Raw genomic sequence first — 21,506 nt, 5'->3', positions numbered from 1 at the left:
TAATAACATGTTAAAAATATGTTAGTTTTCTGAGCATGTTCATATTTGATTCTAAATTTTATTTTTCTAAAAATATGTAAAGATTGTAATTTGCTTATGATAGTTATTATACGCGAAGTTAAGTCCCAAATAGTTTTTGAGATTAATATAGGGGCACTAAAATTATTTTTCAGATTAAGTTCCAAATAGTTTTTTAGATTAATGCGAGCACTAAAATTATTTTTGAGATTAATAAAAGTATGTCATGTATATATTAGTCTCTAATTTATTTTTTGTTAATAACATAATGGCATAGTTTGATAGTATAAATTGTTAGTGACATGTGGCATTTTATAATTTAATCATGTGTAATGGTATAATAATGTGTTGACCAGTGACACGTAGCATGTTGATTTAGACAATTATGCTACGTGTCACAATGTTATTTGATTACATGTCCGTTTGTGATATGTGTCACAACAGTATTTGTCTATGTATCATATGTTATGTCATCATTATAGATTTATCAAATTAGTCCCTAATTTTACATTTAATAATGCTAGGGAACCAAGATGGTTCCAACAAAAAATCAGCAAAATGCCTTTGGGTGAATCCAAAATCTCATCGTGAATGGTGCTTATGCTAGGTATTAGGATGTTTCTTTTCTTTGTAAAGTGGATGGTTCTGAATCTGTTTTCTGATTTATCATATTTTAGGTGGAGAGGAAAGGAGGGTGAAGAGATAGAAGCTAATTGAATCAGTTTCCGTGATTCACGTTGCAATGATACTAAACGTATCTTCTCCTAATTTAAATGTGGTGAAACATTTAATAACCAATATTTTAAATCATAAATAAATAAAACTAATTACTATATTTATAATTAATTAAATTGTTCCATTCTTGGCTGATTTGGAGTTGGTTCCATATACTTTTCTTTTTACATTTAATGACTCATTTTTGTCCCTGAAATTGAATGTGTATACTAAACTAGTTCATTCACCATTTTTTTTTCATTTTTTAAAAATTTAAAATTCTTAATAACTAATTTAATTCTAATTTTTTCACAAATCGTTTAAATACAAGTTCTTTTATAAAATATTTTTTTCCCTCTTACAGGGATCCCTAACTGCTGAAGCACCCTCACTACCATCTCCGACCTTTTTTGTCTAGAGCTAGACGAAAGAGGTCGAAAATGGTTGTGAGGGTGCTTGAAGTGCCTTCAATCTAGCACATTTACACACAATTGAAAACATGTATTTAATAATAATCGAAAAATAAAAAATGTGTATTTTGATTCTTGATTTTTTGTTAAAAATACCTGTTTTTGGTCCAAAAAAATGTGTCTAATTAATCATATAATTTTTTTTATAATAACATACTTATATATTACAAAATTTATCAATGTTAAATTATTATAAAATAAATTATATAATTAAAATTAAAATTTTAAAAATATTTTATAAAAGTACTTATATTTAGACGATATGTGAAAAAATAAAATTAACATTAGTGCATCTAAATATATTAAGAATTTTGAATTTAAAAAAAATGAGAAAAAATTGGTGAATGAACTAGTTGGTGCATGATATTCAATTTTAGAGATTAAAATGAGTCGGTTAATGTAAAATTAGAGACTAATTTAGTGCATCTATAATGAGACATAGCGGATGATATATGGACGAATACTGTTGCGACACATGTCATAAAGTAACACCTAACCAAATAGCATCATGACACGTGACACAACAGTCTATGTCAGCATGTCACGTGTCACTGGTCAATACATCATTATACCATTACACGTTATCAAACTATGGAGTGATACATGTCACTAACAATCCACATCATCAAGCAATGTCATCACGTCATTAACGAAAAATGGGTCGGAGCCGTCGGACTAACTTACTACATTTTTGTTAATTTCAAAAATATAATTAATATAATTAAAATTTTATAGATAATTTTAGTGTATAACGTCAATCTTAAAGGCCGTTTTAAGACTTAACTCTGTAACTATTTATAAGCAAATTTTAATCTTTACATACTTTTAGAAAAATAAAATTCAGAATCAAATATGAACATGCTCACAAAATTAGTATATATTTTTAACATGCTATTATGAGTTAATAGTCAAAATCGTCCCTGCAAAATACATCGATCTCCATTTTCGTCCTCGAAAGATAAAGTTAATCAAAATAGTCCTCGAAAGATAATCGAGTTATTCACGTTCATCCTTCCGTTATCTCTCTCGCTGAGTTGGCTAACGTTGGCTGACGTGTGACGTTAACTGCCACCGTGGCAGTCGCCTAAGTGTCCCCTGCTATTGCTGATAAGGTAACTATGCTGAAACAGTTCAAATAAGTCCCTTAGTGTTTGAACCCTAATCTTTAATTCAATGATAAATAAGTTGCGTTCAACAATCAGAGGACCATATACTTTAGTTGGAAGAATTCCACCTTCCTTGGGAAATCTTTCATCTGTTGGAGACTCTGTCACTTGCATACAATCATCTTGAAGGAAATATACCTCATATTTTGGGTAGGTTATCCAATTTGAATTCTATTTTTCTTGGTTCAAATAATTTGTCAGGCATGATTCCTCCTCCACTTTACAACCTTTCCGATATTCGAGATTTTGATTTAGGGAAAAACCAATTAGTGGGTACTCTTCCTTCAAATATAGACCATGCTTTTCCCAATCTCCACCAGTTTACTATTCCATTGAACTAATTTACCGGAACTTTTCCATCTTCAATATCCAACCTATCTCAGTTGCAAGTGTTTGATATAGGAGTAAATAGTTTTAGAGGACCAATTCCTCTTACTTTAGGAATTGGCTTGAACAAGTTTCAGTAACTTATAATGGACTATAACAATCTTGGGAGTGGATAAGCTCATGATTTGAATTTCCTTTCCTCACTAACCAATTGTACTCAATTGCAAAGGTTGTGTTTAAGGCAAATAATCTAATTGATGTATTGCCAGATCTCATAGGCAACTTATCTACCCATCTCTATTTACTTAATATGTGAGTTAATCATATATCTGGGAGGATACCTCAAATAATTGAGAACTTAATCGGCTTGACTACACTTATTTTGACACAGAATTCTCTTGAGGACGGATCAATTCCAGATTCAGTTGAAAAGCTTAAAAATCTAGCAAGATTGAACTTGCAACAGAACAAGTTATCTGGTAACATTCCTAGTGTAATTGACAATTTTACTATGTTATCTGAAGTCTATCGTGGCATCAATAAGTTAGAAGGAAGCCTTCCATTTACCCTTAGATACTGCACCATGATGCAGAAATTTGTTGCAGATACAAACTACTTAAGTGGTAATATACACAATAATACATTTGGGTATCAAAAAGGTTTAATAACTCTTGATTTATCCATCAATGCCTTGACCGGTTCTGTTCCTTCAGATTTTGGTAACTTGAAACAACTTTCCATAATATATCTACATATAAATAATTTGTTTGGTGAAGTTTCCCTGGAACTTGGTGCTTGTTCTGCTTTAACAGACTTTTGATTGACGAGAAACTTCTTTAATGGAAGTATACCTTCGTTTTTTGGTTCTTTAAGAAATCTTGAAATAAAGACTTCTCAATCAACAACTTCTCAAGCACAATTCTAAATGAACTTGAGAATCTGACTTTTTAAAATTATTTGAACTTGTCTTTTAACCATCTTTATGGTGGGGTCCCAATAGGAGGAATCTTCAGAAATATCATGGCAATGTCACTCATCAAAAACGAAAATCTCTGTGGTGAGATACCTCAGTTGAATCTCTCTCCATGTTTTGAGTTGCTTTCACATAAATATAAGAGTTCTTTTAAAATTACCCTGATCATTGTAATTAATGGGATTTCGGCATCTTTTATGGTTTTCATCTGCATTTGTTATTTGAGGAAAAATCCCAAAACATTATCTTCTTCACCATCACTGGAACATAGGTATTTGAAGGTTTCTTATGGAGAGCTACATCAAGCAACCAACGAATTTTCTTCATCAAATCTAGTTGGCACCGGAAGCTTTGGCTCTGTATATAAAGAAATACTTGTCCAATTTAAAAGACCTATTACTGTGAATGTGTTGAATCTTCAACCTCTGATTGTTGAATACGACTTATTTAGCATCAAATTGAAAATTAGGGTTCAAACATTAAGGGACTGATTTGAATTATTTCAGCATAGTTACCTTGTCAGCGATAGCAGGGGACACCTAGACGTCTACCACGGTGGCAGTTAACGTCACACGTCAACCAACGTTAGCCAACTCAACGAGAAAGATGACGGAAGGACGAACGTGGATAACTCGGTTATCTTTCGGAGACTATTTTGATTAACTTTATCTTTCGAGGACAAAAATGAAGATAAAAGTATTTTTCAGAGACGATTTTAACTATTAACTCATGCTATTATATTATGTATCTCAGTATCTATCATCTAATTTAATAAATGAACTCGGTCACCAATCATTTATATAAATGACACCGAAAATTATATATAATTTTGGTTAAATAAATTTATATATAAAACTAATCCTATAAATTAATAATACAAAATTCTATAGAGTATATCAAATATTCATATATAAACGAGTCACCAAAAAAAATATTCATATATAGACTGACTCTCTTACGTATAGATTAAAAAATCAAAAGATAAAATAGATTTACGAAACAACCTATATTTTCGCACAGGACTTACATATACTATCTATCTATCTATTTATTTATCTATTTATTATTTATTAAAAAATATTAGTTATATATTAAAATTAATTATTAATATATTTATATATTATATATATAATTTGATCTTGTCTGGGAATAGATCGGCTTCAATTCCTCGGAATCGGCCGAACTATGGGTTGCAAGGTTGAATGTCCGTCTCTTAGAATCCGAGCTTCCTGTCTTTGCTGTTTGTGTGAGAGCATGAGCAATACAAAGAGGGTGGAGTGTACCTGCAAAGGCACTCCAATGCTTAAGTCAGTATAGTGTTAAATTCAGAACTGTCCTTCAAAGAGATACTTTACCTTTCTTTTATAGATATTTCTTCGTCCGTTACATTTTGGGTGATCAATCGTCGGTTTCTGTGATGATTGGTTTTGTAACCGATTTTATCATACCGTTTGAGACGTCGGTTATGATAAGAGCATTGATGTCACCAAGTTATAGCTCATAAGATCCGAGCAGTAACGGAAAATGACGAGTTATGGTGACTGCCAATAACGGTCATGAGGCCGAGTTATAGCTCGTATTAATGGTGACCATATCACAGCCCCCAAGCTTAGCCTGAAGAAAGTTTTTTAATGAAGCAGGTTGAGCTTTTGTGATGAGTTATAAGTCGGTGAAGTGGATTACTGAGTGAGCTTCCAGTTCAACGTACTTCATTAAATGAACTTTGTATTATGCCACGTGGGGAATCGTGCCCATTTTTTATTGAGGAGAGAGAAAGAGTGGTAGCTTCATTAATATTTTGATGGTTTCCAATGCTCTTTTCGCCGTTTGATGTGATTGAGGGGTGATATTTGGAACGTTTTCGTTTGTGATTTATTATTTCTACTAATTGGAATTTGGGCGTTTTGGTTTTCTGCTTCTGTTTGAAGAATGAGCAAGAGAGGTATGGTTATGTCTGTGTTCTTGTGATTTCTTTCTTCCCTCGTCTCTTTGTATTTCTTGGTTGCATGTTTGTTTTACTGTTTCTGATGGGGTTTGAGAAGGAGAAGAAAGTTAAGATAGATTAGCCTTATGACTGGGTTGGGGATGATGTGAGGTCTCGGGTGTCATTGTTCTGTGATGAGGCTGCGGTTAAGGAGGTGGATGTGAGTAAGGTAGTGAGGCAGAATTCTGGAGTTGGGGTTGAGTTACTGCCATGTAGTGTTAATGATAGGGTTTATCACCGGGGTAGAGGCTTTGAGTTTTTCTATATGTACAGCTGTGTTCTTGAAGAGCTGAGAGTTAGGTTACCCTTTACTGATTTCGAATGTCAGGTTTTGAGACAGTTGAACTGTGCTCCGTCGCAGCTTCATCCAAATGGGTGGGCGTTCCTTCGTTCTTTTGAACTTCTAATGGAATTTCTGGAGGAGGTGCCGTCTGTGGACCTGTTCTTTTCGTTATTTCAGGCCAAAGGGGTGTGGAAAGGTGGTTGGATAAATTTCAATAGCACCCCTGGATTTGTCATTTTCAGATTGTACAAATCTTCTTTCAAAGATTTTAAAGAGATGTATTTCAAGGTTAGAGGTCTGGAAAAAGATTTTCCTTTTTTCGTAGACGAGAATCTGGCTGAGAAGTTCCCATTGTATTGGTGCTCGGAACCTTAAAATATACTCGGACCTGAAGTTATTTCTCCGAGAAATGTTTGTTTGATTGAGTTTCTTGTTGAAAATATTGGTCGGGGAGACCTGATTTCGATGTATGAGCTTCTCAAGTGGGAAGAGGATAAAGATGCTGTTGTAACATATTTGGGTGAGTTATAGGGTTGTTGCTAATGTGTTTATTTCTTTTCGTCATATATCTGATGTTATTTGTATTTTGCAGGTGGTAAATATTCCGGTGTTTCAGCTGCGTCCCTTAGGACACGTTTCAAAAATAAGAATCTGGAGAAGGAGGTATCATCTTCTAATGCTGAGAAGATTGCTGGGACTGGCGAAGTTACTCAACCTCGTCAAGGTCGGAGGAAGGTGATTGCGAAAAAGAGAAGGAAGTCCGACCTTGTTGAGCTGTCCGATGATTCTGATGAAAAGGAGTTAGGGTTCCTCTGGAGGAAATACAAGCTTTTATGGGTAATCAAAAAAGGCTCCATGAAATTTCTGAACAGAGTAAGGCATTTTCTGTGTGGGGAAAAGAGTATCCTTATGTGGCTGTGGTGGACGAGTATTGTCAATCGTCGGCTGATGTTTCTCTTGCAAAGGAGGTCGGGGATATGGCTATTGGGCAGTATATGCAGGTAATGGGTGACCGTGTTTGTTTTATTTCCGTTTTCTCTTTGGTAGTCTTATAAACTTTGCTTTATTGCTTTCTTGTTAGGTTGTTGGTCTGTGCCTTGCGAGTCTTGGGCGTAGCCAAGAGTTGAAGTATAAGAGAGTTGTTACCGAGAAAGGAGAGGTTTCTGTTTTGAAGAAAAAGTGCTGCTGCCGAGCTTCAGGCGCGTTTAACTGAGACTGAGAAGTTATTGAAGGAGACTAAAGATAGTTATGCTAAGGATGTGGAGGATTTAAAGAAAAAGAAAAGTGATTTGGCGAGTATACAATCTCATCTAATTGAGGTGGCTGCCCAATTAAAGGAGTTGGAGAAGAAAAAGGTTGATGAAATTCTGGATTCTTTTGTTGAGGGGTTTGAAAGGGCTTTGTTACAGGCGAAGTTTTTGGCGCCAGAGGCTGATCTGTCCGGGATGGACCCTGGAAAAGTCGTTCGTGATGGCAAGATGGTCGAAGATGATGGTGACGTTGAAGATCAGGCTGATAATGTGTAGTTTTTTGTTTTGTTGGTTATTTTGTTTTATTCTGTAATGGATAGCTATTTGAACTTTGATGTTTGTTTTTTGGATATTGTTATGGATTTGAATGTGTTTGAATGGTAGTGTTTTCCGTTTAGGGGAAAAGCTGTTTGTTGATTAATAGGAAATGAGGATATTTCATTTTGGTTTGAGAAAACTACCGAGTAGTGGCAGGTTGCGATTTTAGACGATGATTGTCATTTTTCGAGCTATATTGATAATTGGTAGTAATGAGAAAGATAGATTACATGATTGAATAGAATTAGGTGTTATTGATGATAAACTTGTATTTATTTTGAATACAAATTTGCAGGTAGGCTAGCCTCGTTAAAACCTCTCCAAGCAAAACCCTTTGGGACAAAAACTTGGTAGTAGGAAAAAGAGTACTAGCATGTCCCTGACTTTCAACTATAGAACTTCTTTAGGGAGGATACATTCCAGGTATTGGGTAGTAGTTTACCATCTATTGTTTCGAGTATGTATGCTCCATTGCCGAGAACTTCTGATATTCGGTATGGACCGTCCCAATTTGCTGCGAGCTTTCCATGTGAGGTTGGTTTCCGAGCAGTTTCCGTTTTACGAAGTACTAAGTCTCCTTGCATGAAGGATCTGCTTTTAACCGTTTTGTTGTATTGGCGAGCTACTGCTTGTTGTGCTGCGCGTTGCCTTAATGTTGCGATGTTTCTGACTTCTTCGATGGTATCGAGTCCGGTTTTCCGAGCTTCTTCCTGATTGCCGAGCTGTGTTCTGAATGAGCTTTGGGAGATTTTCAGTGGTATTATAGCCTCGGAGCCATATACAAGCCTGAACGGTGTTTCCTTTGTTGATGTTTGTTGGGTGATGTTGTATCCCCAAAGGACTTCAGGTATAAGCACGGCCCAGAGCCCTTTGGCATTATCTAGCTTCTTTTTGAGTGCATGTAGGATGACCTTATTTGCGGCCTCAGCTAGTCCATTTGTTTGAGGATGTTCAACAGAAGCGAAATGCTGTTTTATTTTGAGATTCTGCAAAAAAGATTGAAATTTCTGATCGGCGAACTGGTGACCATTGTCAGTTATGATATGTTGAGGTATGCCGAAACGGCAAATAATGTTTTTCCAAATGAATGAAATCATTTGCTGGGATGTTATTTTTGCCAAAGGTTGGGCTTCCACCCATTTGGAGAAATAATCAATGCCGACAATGAGAAATTTTACCTGGCCCGGTGCCGTAGGGAACGGACCGAGTATATCTAAACCCCATCTGTTAAATGGCCAACTGATGTCTGAATGATGTAATTGCTCTGCGGGTATGTGTATCAGTGGTGCGTGTCTTTGGCAATTGTTACATGACCGGATTTTTTGTTGGCAGTCCTGGTTCAAAGTAGGACAGAAGAATCCAGCTCGGAGGACCTTTGATGCTAAGCTCCGAGCACCTGTATGTGTGCCACAGATTCCTTCATGTGCCTCGGCTAATGCTATCTCAGCTTCCGATTTGTTAAGGCATTTGAGTAGAGGCCGAGTATAACCTCGTCGGTACAGTGTCCCGTTGAATATTGTGAAGGAAGATGCTTGTCGTCGGAACTTTTTATTGTTCTCGACCCCTTCTGGTATAGCACCTGTTTGTAGATAGTGTATAAAGTCGTCTCTCCAGTCTTTTACCTGTGTAACACTTAACATATTTGTCAGAGTAACAGTGGGTGATGTTATGGTGAACTGTTGCAGTGTAGATAACTCGGACTGTGTACTGCCGAGTTTAGATAAGATGTCTGCTCTTTGATTTTGTTCGCGTGGTATATGTTCTATTTCAAATTTGGCAAATTTTGTTGATAATTTCTTTACTAATAGCAGATATTTAGAGAGGAGAGGATCTTTTACCTGAAAAAGGTCGTTTACCTGCTGTACCACTAATAAAGAATCACAATATACCTTGATCGCCGAGATTTGGAGATCTAGACAAAGTCGGAGTCCAGCAATTAATGCTTCATATTCGGATTGGTTGTTGCTGGCTTTGAAAGCTAAGCGTATTGAATGTTCCAATATGAATCCGTCCTCGGCCTCCAGGCGGATTCCTGCTCCGCAGCCCCCATTATTTGAAGAGCCGTCTACATACAAAGTCCATTGTTTTGCATGATCTTCTTCTGATAGTATTGTGAGCTCGGCGATGAAATCTGCCAGGAATTGGGACTTGATTGGTCCTCTGGATTGGTATCTGATATCGAACTCAGATAATTTGGCTGCCCATTTTATAAGTCTTCCTGTAATTTCTGGTTTGTGTAATACTTGTCTTAGTGGGTGATCGGTTCTGACATGTATAACGTGGCTCTGGAAGTAAGGTCGGAGACGGCGGGCCGAAAATATCAGTGCTAGGGCGAGCTTCTCTATCCGTGGATAATTTAGCTTGGCGTGCTGGAGAGTTTTACTGACGAAATATATTGGATGCTGAACTTTGTTTCTTTCTGTAACAAGGGCCGAACTTATCGTCCAATCAGTAACTGACAGATATAGAAATAAGTCTTCCCCTTGTAGGGGCTTTTGCAAAATCGGCGGTTGTGAGAGAGTTGTTTTTAGTTTTGAAAAGGCTTTCTCACAATCGTCGTTCCACTCGAATCTATTTTTCTTTTTAATTATTTGGAAAAAAGGAATAGAAGTGGATGCTAGGCAAGGAACAAATCTGGAAAGTGCGGCAAGTCGTCCTGTGAGGCGCTGAACTTCTTTGACTATTTTAGGGCTGGCCATGTCCAGCACTGCTTGGCATTTATCTGGATTTGCCTCTATTCCCCTGCATGTTAGTAAGAACCCTAAGAACTTACCCCCTTGAACGGAGAATGCACATTTCTCGGGGTTGAGGTGCATATTGTACTGGCGAATCTGGCCGAAGATTTCTGTAAGGTCGCTGATGTGACTATGTCCGACTTTTGTTTTGGCGACCATGTCATCGACATAGACTTCGATATTTCTGCCGATCTATTTAGCGAACACTTTATCCATAAGGCATTGGTAAGTTGCACATGCGTTCTTTAATCCAAATGGCATAACTTTATAACAATAGTTACCGAAATCAGTGATAAAAGCCGTTTTATTTTGATCGGAGGGGTGCATGAGTATTTGATTATACCCTGAATACGCATCCATAAAACTTAAAGTAGCATAACCTGAGGTGTTATCTACTAAAGAGTCTATGGATGGTAGAGGGTAAGAATCCTTTGGGAATGCTTTGTTTAAATTAGTGAAGTCGACGCACATGCGCCACTTACCGTTTTGTTTTCTTACCATTACCACATTGGCTAACCAGGTAGTGAATCTGATTTCTTTGATAAATTCTGCGTTGATGAGCTTTTGGGTTTCTTCTAGTGACGCTTTCTTTTTCTCCTCTCCGAGTTTTCTTTTCTTCTGCTGTACCGGTCTTGCCGCCGAGTTTATTGCTAGTTTATGACTGATAATTTGGGGGTCGATGCCGGGCATGTCTGAAGGTGTCCACGCAAAAAGGTCGGCTTGTTCTTGCAGGAAGGTCGTTATGGCCTGTAACTCAAATTTGTTGATTGATGTACCTACGTAAGTGAATTTGTTAGGGTCATTATTAAAATAGACTTTTTGTAGGTCGTCGGAAGGTTGTGGTCGTTCGAGAAAATCAGCTCTTGGGTCAAGGTCGGCTAGTGAGTGGCCGTTTTGCTTGAGGTCGACATTGTTGACTTGTTAAGTGGAGCGGTTTTGGAATTTCATGCTGATGTTGTAACATTGTCGTGCCTCTTTATGATCCCCGTGGATTGTTACAACCTGATCGTCCTGTAGTGGAAACTTAACACAGAGATGAACTGTAGAAACAATGGCGCCGAACTTGTTCAAGAAAGGTCGGCCAAGAATAAGGTTATATGGACTGAAACAATCAACAACTAAATATTGAATATCATTAGTTTTTGAAAGAGGATGCTCACCCAGTGTGGTTTGTAACCACACTGATCCTTGTATTGGAACTCGTTCTCCTGAGAATCCGACCAAGTCTCCTCCTGTGGATTGTAGCATGTTGTCGCTGAGCTTCATTTTTTGAAATGTGGAGTAGAACAGAACATCGGCACTGCTCCCGGGATCCAAGAGCACTTTTTTTACTAACAGATCCCCTAGCTGAAGGGTGACTACCACAGGGTCGTCTAAATTTTGTATGCTGGAGTTGAAGTCGGCGTGTGTGAAAGTGACTTCTGGTTGTTGATGGTTGATTGTTGCGTCTTGCTGTGGTCCGTTTACCGAGCATATTGCTCGGAACGACCGTTTCCTTGCCGAATTCGAATATCCTCCACTAGCGTATCCTCCTGAAATACAATTGATTATACCTCGTGGTCTTTCATATTGTCTTGGAGATGCCTTCTCTTTTCCTCGGTTTTGTTCAGAGAGGTCGGTTGTTGTGGAGCTAGATCCGCGCTTTTGTATGTGACCCCCGATGTATTTGTCGAGGTGTCCTTGTCTTGCCAGTCACTCTAAAAGGTCTTTGGCGACCACGCAGTCATCAGTATTGTGACCGTGTTTTTGGTGGAAGGTGCAATACTTCGACTTGTCAACGTTCTTTGCATCTTGGTAGGTACCGGCTTTTCTTGGCGGCTTGATCAGTTTTGAATTCAAGATCTCTTTGATTATGTCTTCTCTCTTAGTGTTAAACTGCGTATAAGAATCAAATCGAAGTGTTAGTTTAAAACTCTTCTTAGGGGTTGAGCTCTTATCGTCTTCTCGGAAATGTGACTTGTCAGACTTCTGAGCTTGTCTGAGCTCCTCGATATCAATTTGTCCCTTTGCCTTCTCGCGAAATTCTGCTAGAGTCTTCGGCTTGGCTACCGCGATTGTCTCCTGGAACTTTCCGGGTCGAAGGCCGCTTTTAATTGCGTGTAGATGGACCTCGGGGTGGAGGTCTGGTATACTGATTGCGACCTTGGTGAAGCGGGTCATGTAGTCCTTTAAGCTTTCGTTCGGTCCTTGCTTGATAGTATTCAAGTAATCAGAATCGTGCAAGTATATTACGGATCCGGCGAAATGTTCTTCAAATAACTTCGCCAACTGCTGAAATCGTGAAATGGAACCTGCAGGCAAAGCACACAACCAATCAAGTGCAGGGCCGTCTAAATAATTCGGAAAACAATGACATAAAACTGTATCTGATGCACCATTGACGATCATTATTGATCGGAATTTCTTTAGAAACTTCTTTGGGTCTCCGAGTCCGTCATAAGGCGTAAGGGTCAGCGGCAGAGTAAACCTCTTCGGCAGTTCGAAGTTCATCACTTCTTCCGTGAAGGGACCTACAAGGTCGTCAGCCTCTTCTTTTTCATCTTCGGGTTGTTGCTCCTTGCCTCGAGCAGTCTCCGAGACATGAGAGGGTTGGGACTGATGTTCCTCGTTTTCTGTCTGCTGGCGATGAGCATCGTTGTGCTCAATCCGAGCGTGGTTTAGTTCGGCGATCTGGGCAGCCATTATTTGGTTCTCGTCGGCCATTCGTTGATTGGCTTGCTGTAGCTCAGCTACCATTCGCATGAGTTCAGATAGTGGAGGAGGCGGCACGTCAGCCATGGATGCAAATGAAGGTGATGGGACCAAAAGAAAAAATATGATCTTCTCGGCCCCACGGTGGGCGCCAATTGATCTTGCCTGGGAATAGATCGGCTTCAATTCCTCGGAATCGGCCGAGCTATGGGTTGCAAGGTTGAACGTCCGTCTCTTAGAATCCGAGCTTCCTGTCTTTGCTATTTGTGTGAGAGCACGAGCAATACAAAGAGGGTGGAGTGTACTTGCAAAGGCACTCCAATGCTTAAGTCAGTATAGTGTTAAATTCAGAACTGTCCTTCAAAGAGATACTTTACCTTTTTTTTATAGATATTTCTTCGTCCGTTACATTCTGGGTGATCAATCGTCGGTTTCTGCGATGATTGATTTTGTAACCGATTTTATCATACCGTTTGAGACGTCGGTTATGATAAGAGTATTGATGTCACCGAGTTATAGCTCATAAGATCCGAGTAGTAACAGAAAATGACAAATTATAGTGACTGCCAATAACAATCATGAGACCAAATTATAGCTCGTATTAATGGTGACCATATCATAATTTAATTTATTTTTAATATATATTTATATTTCAATATATATTTTATACTAGTATCTAAAAACGCCTCATTTTAATATACGAAAGAATGGGATCGGTGGGGCTATAGGTGTAATGAGTTGCCGTATTTGTTGATCCAACTACGAATATGAATATGTGTAAGTGTCCTCTTCGTAATAAAATGTGATATGTATCACTTCATGTATACTCTTTTTTCGCATATCTTTAACGTTGTACATTAAAAATAATTAATAAAAAATAAGAAGAAAATAAAAATCCTTGTTAGAAGCATAATTTTTGGTTTGTAAACGTGTCCCCTCTATTAAGCGTTTTACGAAACTGAAAGATCCTTGTCCTTTTGAACGCTTTCTCTCCCTTCTACTTCCCAACGGCTACTTCATCACATCTTCATTCATTCATTCACCTTCCTCTTCTCTCTTCATTCTTTCATCATCTAAACCCTAAATTCAGGTAATTACAATTATCCTCCTCTATCTCTTTTTTTAAGGTTTCTAGTACTGTGATTACCATATATTGAAATGGTTTCAGAAGCTATTAAGCTGAAGATGCATCAAGTTAATTAAGTGCTTGAAGTACTTACTTGTTACTGCTGCATCTATCTAACTACTTAACCAAGTAACAGAAACAGATACATGTTTGTGTTGCACTATATGCTATCATACTGTATATGTTTATTTATTAGCAATATCAACGTTTTTTTTTTTTTGTTTAATTTAATACATAGCAAATTTATTAGTGTTGGACACCTAAATCTTTTTGAAGAATAAGATGAATTGTTGTTTGTAGGGATTTTTTAAAATATATTCAATTTTTAAAATATTGCGTTTTTTTTATTAAATTGAGTTTTTTATTATTATTTTTAAAATAAAGTTAACTCATGATGAAGTATTTTTTCTTAAAAGAAAAAAAAAAGAGAAACGGACACGGTGGTATCGGTGATTATATGATTACATATCTGGCGTTTCCATGTGTTGGATTAAGAAAATTTCAAAACTTTTGGTTGTCATGATTGATTTGGTGGTCCAAAAAAGCATGTCATTGATCAGGTGGTGAATCGAATCTAATTAGAGATACGCATAGATAGATAGAATAGGTATGCATGTGCAGATTCAGATGCAGAGATATGCAAATGGATTCTGATGCGTGTACCTACCCACCATTAAAGTTTACACTCTTGAATGTAGCAGAAGAAACAGAGAACCAAATGGGATTTTTTCTTTTTTTTTTTTTTTTTTTTTTGCTACTTTAACTCCCAACACCGCAGATCTCTTTGATTTTTGAGCTAATACCACTTATCTGATGCTGCAGCTTTCACTTCTCACACCCAAACACAATTCAGCTTTGTTTCCTCAGGTAAATTCTTTCAATGATGGACTTGTTTTGACTGTTCTTTGATGCATCCCTTTGTATTTCTAAATATTGCTTGGTTGTTGTTCACTATCTGTTTGAGGAAATGCCCAATTGCATAACACCCTCATCTTGATGTGTGAAACTCTGTCTCTGTGTGTGCGCTTGTGAACTCGATTGTGATGTGCTCTAGTTGTTTGAATGACATGCCTTTCTGACCTTCCAAATGTGTTTTAATAGATTTATCAGACATTGTTTATGAATTGGGTAAAATGAACTCTAATGGAAATAGTTCCATTTGTTAAGTTTGAGTTTTCCAAGATTGGCACCTATTAAAATTTTTACAATCTGTGCTTGATCTTCATTTATCCTAGTTTACAATTTGGTCCCTACTGGCAGGTTTTTCCTATGTACAATTGTAACTGTTTCCTTTTTATGTTTGCATTTTGTAGGGTGTGAAAAGCCTTCTTGGGGGTTCAATTTTGCATCTGAAACTCTTCTATATTGTTTCATTCTTTGGATATTTTACCTTCTCTCCCCTGGTGGTGGGAGAAAGGCATGCGCATAGGAGTGATGGTGATGATGACTCAAACTTTGAAAACAAAAATGTCATCCTATGATGACCATGACAAGAATTTGCACCTCTCTACCTTGCCCACTGTTAGACCTGGAAGCTGTCAATGGCGCCAAAGATGCACTGGTACTTTGGTTATTGCAATTGCAGCACTTCTCATGTCTACCACTGCTTGGCTTTCCCTTGTCTTCTCTGATGCAACTACTTGTTGTTTTGATCGGTTAAGGGGATTGGAAAGTAGCCCCCGCTATTTCCCTTGGAATAACTGCTTTCATCATCACCATTCAAAAGGAAAATCTCCACCTTCTCTACAATATGGAACCAAGGGAGGTCTTCACAATGGTAGCAGTACTGATGACCAGGAAGGCTTGTCACTTAAACATATTGTGTTTGGCATAGCAGGATCTTCTCAACTTTGGACACGACGAAAAGAATATGTCAGACTATGGTGGCGTCCCAATGACATGCGTGGGCATGTTTGGCTAGATGAACAAGTACTTCAACAACATGGAGATGATTTATTGCCCCCAACCATGATTTCTGAAGACATCTCACACTTTCGCTACACTAATCCCACTGGTCATCCTTCTGGTCTTCGGATTTCTCGCATTGTCAAAGAGAGCTTTGACCTTGGCCTCTCAAATGTGCGCTGGTTTGTCCTCTGTGATGACGATACCATCTTCAATGTGGATAACCTTGTGGATGTTCTCAGCAAGTATGATTCCTCTGAAATGATCTATATAGGAAGCCCCTCGGAGAGCCATTCAGCAAATTCATATTTTAGTCACTCAATGGCCTTTGGTGGTGGCGGAATTGCAGTAAGTTATCCTCTTGCAAAGGCACTTTCTGAGATTCTTGATGAATGCATAGAGAGGTATCCCAAACTCTATGGTAGTGATGACCGCTTACATGCCTGCATTACTGAGCTTGGAATTCCGTTGACATGGGAGCATGGTTTTCACCAGGTACTTTTGATCTATTATCATCATAATTTATTTCTTTTTCCATTGTCTAGGGAGTAATATCTTGGTCAGATTGTTACATGGCTCTCATCAATCCATTTCAACTCTCAGAATTGGTAATTGACTGTGATTGATTTTTCTTCTTTCAGTGGGACATAAGAGGTGATGCCCGTGGTCTGCTCTCCTCTCACCCGATAGCACCATTTGTGTCTATTCATCATGTTGAAGCTGTTAATCCCTTTTACCCTGGCTTGAGCTCTTTGGATAGCCTGAAACTTTTTACAAAGGCCATGAGAGCAGATCCCAGAAGCTTCTTGCAGCGTTCAATATGTTACGACAATTCTCAGCATCTAACGTTCTCAGTTTCACTCGGTTATGGGGTTCAAGTCCTTCCTAACATTGTATCTCCCCGTGAGCTGGAGCGCTCGGAACGAACTTACTCTGCTTGGAATGGCATTAGTCAAAGGAATGAATTCGACTTTGATGCTAGGGACCCATCCAGATCCATTTGTAGAAAACCAGTTCTCTTCTTTCTCAAAGATGCTAGAAAAGAAGGTAATGCTACTTTGGGCTCATATGTTCGGAGTGGAGATAAAGACGATTTCAAAAGGAGAATTTTGTGCTTTCCTCACATCCCACCTTTGCGCAATGTGCAAGAGATCCAGGTAGTGGCGCATCCTTTGAGCAAGAATTGGCATCTGGTATGTTTTCAAGTTCTTACTCATTACATATGATGGTATTAGCAATTGCCAACCTTCTGCACATTCCTAAACTCCACCATTTGGCTGTCGTAGGTTCCACGTCGACTCTGTTGCAGGCAAACCAAATCAAGCAAAGAACTTCTCCAAATCTCAGTTGGGCAGTGTGGGAAGGGAGCTTGATTTTCTAGGTGGGTTTTTGGGACATATGGCATGTTAAATTATCCTCATATAGAGTTTGTACATGATTTGCATTTCGAGTGAAGAGCTAATTCCATGCGGCATCTTTTTTAATCTTGAATTGAGGTTTATTAAACTTAGTAGACATTTGAACCTAGATGCTAGAAAAAAAAGGTTTCTAACACCAAATGCTGCAGTGTCCAATTTTCCCCCGTTTCTTCTTATTTTGTCCTCAATCAAAGGTCTAAAAATAATGGAAACAATTTACCGGGGATACTACAATCTAGGTAAATCCTACTTTCTCTTTTTAACTTTTAATTTTAAAATTAGCACAGGCTCATTTATTATATAATATTGCAGATTTGAGATGATTACATATTTTGTGAAATTCTTCATATACATGAGTAGAGTAATCTCTAACACCCCCCCCCCCCCCCCCTTTTTTCAAATTATTAGATATAAGTATCACTATCAACATTTGAAATTACATTATAGTAGTCTACTGTTTGGTGCAATCAGCTGGCTTAAAGGAGACGATCCTTTTGTCTAGATCAAATCCAATCAAAATATTTGCTTGTGCAAAATTGCCAAATATATATTCTCCATCATTTGCACCAGCCATTGCAAAGCAAAATACCCCATCTTTTGGTGAAATGAAGGTTTGTATGGGCATCAATTGCACATCTGCCCCATCAAAATGAGCAGTCAAAATTGGCCCTTCAAGATTTGTCTCACTTTTATAACAGAGTTGTGTTCCTAAGTCTGGATCATCCAGAACAGGTCTCAGGTTAATCTGCATCTTCAATTCCTCTACAATTGGTCATAAACTTCTTGTGGTAGGTATGTTGCTGGTGTGCCTGAGTCAATCATTATATTCCCCTTGGAAATCTCATTTGAACAATCAAAAGGCACAAATTTGTCTCCAACACTTATGCCTTTTAGTGTGACCAAATAAAGGGTTTGACCTTCTGCAGAGACCAAAGGAGTTGTGACTACTCCTTCACCTGAAACGTCACTGGCTTCACCAAAACTGATTGTGCCTGAAGAGTTAGGATCTGTATGAAAAGGAACCAAGCACTGAGAGAACCTTCTTCCCCCATATTTTGCACCAACTTGTGACACAAGTGATAGAGGCCCTCCTCCAAGTCCAATTATTCCCATGTCGTTTTCATTGAAAGTTCCAGTGTTCTTATGTCCACATCCAAATACTATGCCTTCAACAACAGTGGAATCTCCATTGGTGGAACTAAATGTGGTTGTTTCCCTTGAAAGCACCCCTTGTGTCACTGAAGAATCTGCATAGCCATAGCTATAGCCACAGAGTTTCTGAGGAGAGCATGTCTGACCAGGGACTAAATTACACTCCTCTGAGTCACATGGAATGGAACTGTATGTTCCCGACCGTTGCGGCTCGAACATCGGATTTTTCTGCTTATAACAGTTGTTGCAGGGTATACATTGTGTCCACACAAGGTCACTGCCTGTGTCAATCAAACCATATATCTCCACTGGGGGTGATCCCAATGAAAGCTTCATGAGGAAGTCACCATTGTTGGATATCACTCTGGTGAAGGGACCTGAGGCAAGTGGTTTCTTGGGAACCCGGGAAAATGGCAGATGTCTATGTTTATGTTTATGAAAATGATTTGATATAGAGAAGGGAGAATAAGATGAGTTCTTGCGGATTAGTTGAACACTAAAGCCAGGATTGTAAGCTTCAAATGTTGTTAGATATAAGAGCATATTCAAAGCAAATAAACACAAATTGAAGCAGAGAATGTTTGCCATGAAGTTTAGCTTTAGCAAGGGACAAAGTCTTTTGAAAAATAGAAGAATTTATTTAGTTTATATAGTGATCTGTGCATGTGAATGGTGTAGGTAAGATAACTGTAGAAATTAGTCACAAGGCGTAAACAAGAGTAGCATGTGATTGACTTGTGTTAAAATTGATTCATTGAATATTACATCAGTAACCGCCCTGCGTTATCTGATTTCAACATTCTATAATATATTAATATCCCTTTTCTTAAGCCCACAATTTATTGGAGTAAAGCATGAAAATCAGTTCAAAAGGAATCCAATAAGATAATCTAACAGACCAATGACAGAAGGAAACAATCAAACATTATACGAGTCTGACCGTTTCGTTATAGAAGGAAAGCAATATATGATTATATGGAGCAAGGTAGAGAAAATTAAAATATTACATGAAAAAAAAAAAGTAAATTAAGTACGTAAAATTTTGTAAAATCGATTGATTCATTTAAAATTGTAATATCAAAAGATTTTAAGAGTTAAATCGAGATTTTAGGTATTATGATATAAATTGTCCAAATCTCACTAAAAGGGACAATAAATGAAAACTGATTTATAATTTTGTCATGCAACAATTAAAGGGAAAAAAATCTAAGTATTTCTATTTAACCAAGAGAAGGGATTGGACAAAGATCACATTCTTCAATTTTACATCATACTAGTTTTCTAACTTCACATTCTTTTATGACTATTAATCATAAAATTCTTTTTTTTTTACAGTGTTTTTTGTAACTTGAATGAGTAGCATGTGAAGCTAGAATGTTGGGTAAAAATTGCACAAGAGTTTCTGGTAACTATTAGAAATATAATTATTCACTTACATTTTTTTTATCAATTTAAATTTATGAGAAAAATGTTTTATGAGATAGTAACAGAATTTTTATGACTCGAAGATATCTGACGAAGGAATACGAAGAATCAACACTACCTATACCTACCAAAGATAACTTGCAGAAGCTACATCATTGAGATCATCCAACACCAAATAATTGTTGCATAAACTAAGTTTTGTGATACAGACTGCTAACTACTAAGTAACACAAAATAATAATACTTAAAATAAAGGTCAAGATTAGAGAAGTTTGGATTGGTATATATAGAAACATGAGGTTTAACTAAGGAATATGCAGACCAAAAACAGATATATAGCTAAATGTGTTAAATGTAAGTTTTCTTTCTTTAATTTGTTGACCAATTTTTTTTAAGATTCTTAAATTAAAGCATTTATATATAAAATGTAAATGTGTTCTCGATGTATTTAACTAGTTGTATACACAAGTCTATTGAGATAATTTTTTAATAAAAATATTTAAATGAAAATAACTTATAGACATTTCATAATAAATAAGACATAAATAAAACTTTTCCAACCTTAATAGTGATGCCTCGCCTGAGGTATAAAGACAAAAGGTTCTAAAATGTCAAAGAAAAATGGAACCAGAGTTACATAAGTCTCCAGAAGAATGAAGACAAAGTTCTAACCAAAAATAAAAATAAAACACAAATAAAAGCTCAATATTCTTTGAAACAGAAATATAACAAGACTGACAAAGAAGTTGCATCAACTAATAATAAAACCAAACTGAGATTATAGTAGTCACCAGGAGTGATTTAGTAGCAAAAAACTTATATATTGGGTATAAACTATACACTATAAAATTTTATATTCAAATATTTTCATTTAATATCAAAACATAACCAATGGTAATTATAATTTTAGTTAGAACATTACCTATGATCCAAATTTATTGATGTTATTACTTATTACTCTCCAAATTTCTTTTATAAGTTACGTAGTTAAATGTATTAAAGGTAAGTTTTCTTTCTTTTAATTTGTTGACAAAAATATTGATATATCCTTAAATTCATGTATATAGATATAAAATGTATTCTCCATATATTTAACTATTATATAGTTTTATCCAAGACTATTTAGATAAGATTTAAAGAAAAATTAGTTAAAAAATTAAACTAATACATTGGGCGAGTAATATGTGATGTTAGAACAAGAGATTAAACTGGAGAAAGGATTTGTGTATAATTGAGTGTATTCAAGTTGTCTCAGAATGATATAATATAAAATGGTATTTATAGGTACTAAGAGGATTGTAATAATAAAGACGTAATATTCTATAATAAATATTCAGATATACTAAATAATTTTAATGAATGCTAATTGATCCTAATATATTTTGACATGTGAAATTGTCTAGTATGTATAGTAAAAAAAAAAATTATAGAAAAACAAAACTTTTGAAGGTTTTCTCTTTAAGCAAAAGCCATATCATTGAATCATTACTCACACTCGAATATATAATGCTTTTATAACATGGTTACAGAAAATCTTAGGCAAAATACTAT

At 36.7% G+C, this 21,506-nt stretch overlaps 2 protein-coding genes and 2 pseudogenes across 10 annotated transcripts; 2 read left to right on the top strand and 2 right to left on the bottom strand.

The window, feature by feature from the left end:
• The first annotated feature begins 2,375 nt into the window (after positions 1 to 2,375).
• On the top strand, positions 2,376 to 4,159 carry LOC148563504 (uncharacterized; annotated as a pseudogene).
• Positions 4,160 to 11,159: 7,000 nt separating this feature from the next.
• LOC107640281 (uncharacterized) lies at positions 11,160 to 13,016 on the bottom strand. Its single transcript, XM_016343819.2, has 2 exons — positions 11,978 to 13,016; positions 11,160 to 11,770 (listed from the first exon to the last, which is right to left on the bottom strand). The coding sequence occupies exons 1-2, from the start codon at positions 13,014 to 13,016 to the stop codon at positions 11,160 to 11,162; spliced, it is 1,650 nt and encodes a 549-aa protein (XP_016199305.2).
• Positions 13,017 to 13,872: 856 nt separating this feature from the next.
• LOC107643168 (uncharacterized) lies at positions 13,873 to 19,175 on the top strand. Of its 9 annotated transcripts, XM_021123236.2 has the most exons (6): positions 13,873 to 14,019; positions 14,878 to 14,922; positions 15,369 to 16,455; positions 16,602 to 17,153; positions 17,247 to 17,341; positions 17,850 to 19,175. In XM_021123236.2, exons 3-5 carry the CDS (start codon positions 15,475 to 15,477, stop codon positions 17,331 to 17,333), a joined length of 1,620 nt encoding a protein of 539 aa, XP_020978895.1. In that variant the 5' UTR covers positions 13,873 to 14,019; positions 14,878 to 14,922; positions 15,369 to 15,474; the 3' UTR covers positions 17,334 to 17,341; positions 17,850 to 19,175. The 9 variants fall into 9 exon arrangements, with proteins under 9 accessions (XP_020978895.1, XP_016202233.1, XP_016202234.1 ...); XM_016346747.3 differs by lacking the exon at positions 17,850 to 19,175 and having other exon boundaries at positions 17,247 to 17,441; XM_016346748.3 differs by lacking the exons at positions 13,873 to 14,019; positions 17,850 to 19,175 and adding an exon at positions 14,431 to 14,615 and having other exon boundaries at positions 17,247 to 17,441.
• Positions 17,697 to 19,133, bottom strand: LOC107643169 (aspartic proteinase CDR1 pseudogene; annotated as a pseudogene).
• Positions 19,176 to 21,506: the final 2,331 nt, after the last annotated feature.

This window comes from Arachis ipaensis, chromosome B5, assembly GCF_059453495.1.
Source record: "Arachis ipaensis isolate K30076 ecotype BB chromosome B5, ASM5945349v1, whole genome shotgun sequence".
Taxonomy (NCBI): Eukaryota; Viridiplantae; Streptophyta; class Magnoliopsida; order Fabales; family Fabaceae; genus Arachis; species Arachis ipaensis.
Note: the sequence above shows the minus strand (reverse complement) of the source record. Positions and strands in the feature narration are given on the sequence as shown.